Source organism: Sparus aurata, chromosome 3 (assembly GCF_900880675.1).
Source record: "Sparus aurata chromosome 3, fSpaAur1.1, whole genome shotgun sequence".
Taxonomy (NCBI): domain Eukaryota; kingdom Metazoa; phylum Chordata; class Actinopteri; order Spariformes; family Sparidae; genus Sparus; species Sparus aurata.
The window spans coordinates 161,959-165,096 of NC_044189.1; the positions used below are offsets into that span (position 1 = coordinate 161,959).

General features: G+C 39.8%; 1 protein-coding gene across 1 annotated transcript; it reads left to right on the forward strand.

The window, feature by feature from the left end:
- Positions 1–725: 725 nt before the first annotated feature.
- On the forward strand, positions 726–2,466 carry LOC115578601 (class I histocompatibility antigen, F10 alpha chain-like; the record flags this gene model as incomplete). Its single annotated transcript, XM_030411647.1, has 4 exons — positions 726–938; positions 1,246–1,509; positions 1,848–2,126; positions 2,459–2,466. Coding segments are annotated over exons 1-4 (663 nt in total), but the record flags the coding sequence as incomplete, so codon positions are not given.
- Positions 2,467–3,138: the final 672 nt, after the last annotated feature.

The following is a 3,138-nucleotide window of genomic DNA, read 5'->3' on the forward strand; positions in this document are numbered from 1 at the left end:
CCAATATCTCAAAACATTATATTTGAAACAAGAATGACAAAATGTTGAAAAATACAGCATTTTTTAAATAAACAGCTGTTGAATAAATTATTATTAAAGGCCCCAGATGTGCAAACAGAAGCTTTGTTATATGGGCCATTCATTCCACACCGGACACCAAATAGAAACAATTAGATTTGAGTTGGATCAGGTGATGTTGAAGGTTGATATGTTTGAATGTTTGTCATTATCAAAACATTAAATGATGCTGATGGTCAGAAACTCAGGTGTGACCTGTGGAGGAGCTTCACTTGACACGAGCTTCTCTTAAACATGATTAGTGCGAAACTGAGGAGTCTCTAAAATATTGACAGGATGATGTTTTTTGCCATGAATTTCTATTTTTCTGGATCTTTATCATCATCATGGTTAATGCACAGAATTAGGCAATTATTGATGTATGGTTCATTCATGAGGGTGATTTAGAACTAATTCACTTTAAAAAATACCAGCATGAATGCAAGGCTTACCATCAAGTGTCACTCACGCGAACTCAAAGACAGGCTTAGGAAAAAAAACACTTTCACTCTCTAACCCAATCTCTGACTTGAAGATTTTATGATCTGTAAATCACCATAGTTAAGTGAAAAGGGAAGGAAGTGAGGGAGTTCACTAGAAAAGCTGATCCACAGGCTCCGTGGTCGGGTCAATTTTAAGATAATTACTGTTTTGTTCAATGTTAACACTCTAGTGTATGTGAGGGGTGTTGGTGAGGACTGGATACCTTGGAGGCACTTGGACTATTTTTGTTCTCAGGACAGAAACTCTCTCTCCTCCCTCCGCCAGGATGAATAACAGGAAACATTTGATCCAGCTCGGTCCTTCACTCACTCGTCTTCATCAAATCAAGATGAGAACGTTATTGTTGCTGCTTCTCTTCTGTCACGTTTCATCACCAGGTAAGATCACATTTTAAACCTTTAAACTCTCTAAACTTCACAGTCCACTCGACTCTTTTGCTTCAAGTTCAGTTTAACTTTTGCTTCAACTTGATCAGACTGTTTTAACTAAATCATGCTGACTTCATCATATTTCTGAGTGGTGATGATGAGTGTGTGTTCATACTGAATGGAGGCTGTTTGTTCTGCACATTACATTTAAATTTTTGGCATTTTGATCCTTTGCAGCAAACACACACACTTCATATCATATTTATATTTTCTCTAAGATTAGTGTTATTTATAAGCTCTTTTGTTTGTCCTGCAGTGCTGCACTCCATGAAGCATTTCACAACCGCATCAACTGGAATCCCAAACCTCTCAGAGGTTATGGCAACAGTTGAAGTTGATGAACTTCTGGTGGTGTCCTGTGACAGCAACAAAAGGGTGGAAATAAAACAGGACTGGGCAAAGAAATTCTTAATAGAGCGTCCTGAGCTGTTGGAGTGGTACGGACAACAATGTCTCCATTTGTCACCTATCTTCAAAGCTTTCATTTACATTTTGATGAGTCTCTACAACCAAAGTGGAGGTACAGTATGTAACATGTTATAGACTGTTTAACTTTTTACTGTTCTGCATCTTAGTTGTAAAGTGACCCAGGGCCTCAAGATACCAATCAGTTCAAACTCTAACACCATTTTACACATAACCTGAAATAGAGATTCATGTAAAGTAAACCATCATATCAGTTTGTCTTCAGTGGTCCAGCCACTACCTGTCATTCATCATGTCAACATTAATCAGCTGCTGGTTAGACTTGTTGCTGAAGCTGTTAAACACAAACTACTGATGATAATGTGATTCATGATCGCATGAAATATTTCATCTGTGAATCAGTGTTAATTACAGACTCTGTCTCTGTCTCAGGTGTCCATGTTTTACAGAGGCTGAATGGCTGTGAGTGGGATGATGAGACCGGAGAGGTCAAAGGTTTTGTTCAGTTTGCTTATGATGGAGAAGACTTCTTGAAATTGGATTTGAATACATTGACATGGATCGCTCTAAGACCTGAGGCTGTCACCGCCAAACTGATATGGGATGCTGATAAAGAATTAGGAAAAGTATTTAAGATTTTTTTGACTCAGATTTTTCCTGAACAACTGAGGCAGTATGTGAAATATGGGGGGAGCATTCTGCTGAGAACAGGTAGGATCACCTGACCTGATGTAGTTTATTAGACACAGTGATCTTCATATAGGCTGCTCAGACTGAACTGTCATTGTATTATTAATCCAACCTGTCTGACATCAGCTTTTTTGTAGTGCTTACATTTGTTTTAGTCCTGACCAATCACAGACATCTTTGGGTGACATCACTCACCATCAAAGCTCAGACTGTGATGTCACAGTTAGTTTAAGGAAAGTGATTTTACAGTTTCAGTGTTTCACAATAGAAATAGTTCCACTGAACATTGACACTGTGATTGACGACCTGACTGTGAATCATAAGAACAGAATATCTCTCTCTTTCCTCTCCAGAGCTTCCCTCAGTGTCTCTCTTCCAGAAGACTCCCTCCTCTCCAGTCAGCTGCCTCGCTACAGGTTTCTACCCTCACAGAGCCTCACTCGTCTGGAGGAAAGATGGAGAGGAGCTTCATGAGGAGGTGGACCACGGAGAGATCCTCCCCAACCACGATGGAACCTTCCAGATGAGTGTTGACCTGAACCTTTCATCAGTCACACCTGAAGACTGGACGAGGTACGACTGTGTGTTTCAGCTCTCTGGTGTGAAGGAGGAAATCATCATCAAACTGGAGAAAGATCGGATCAGAACCAACGAAGGTAAGAGTGAGATCAGAGAGTGCTGAAGGGGAGTGCATGGGAACAACAACAAAAAAAGTAATAAACTATTATTGTGTTCAACAGTGAAGTCCAGTAACATGACCGTCCTCGTCACTGCTGCAGTGGTTGTTCCTGCTCTCATTCTCATCGGTGCTGCTGGATTCATCGTTTACAAAAAGAAGAAAGGTGAGAGAGAAAAAGGAAAGATTTCAGTACAGTACATTAAAGAGGGTGGTGAAGAGAAAGTAAAAACAGTCAGCACTAAACAGACTGAGTATAAACAGATACTCAGTCTGAGTGAGTAGAAGAGAGGAATAAAGTGACTAAAGATAATCAGGCATTTACAACTGTGACTGAAATTATTTGTCTTGTTCTGA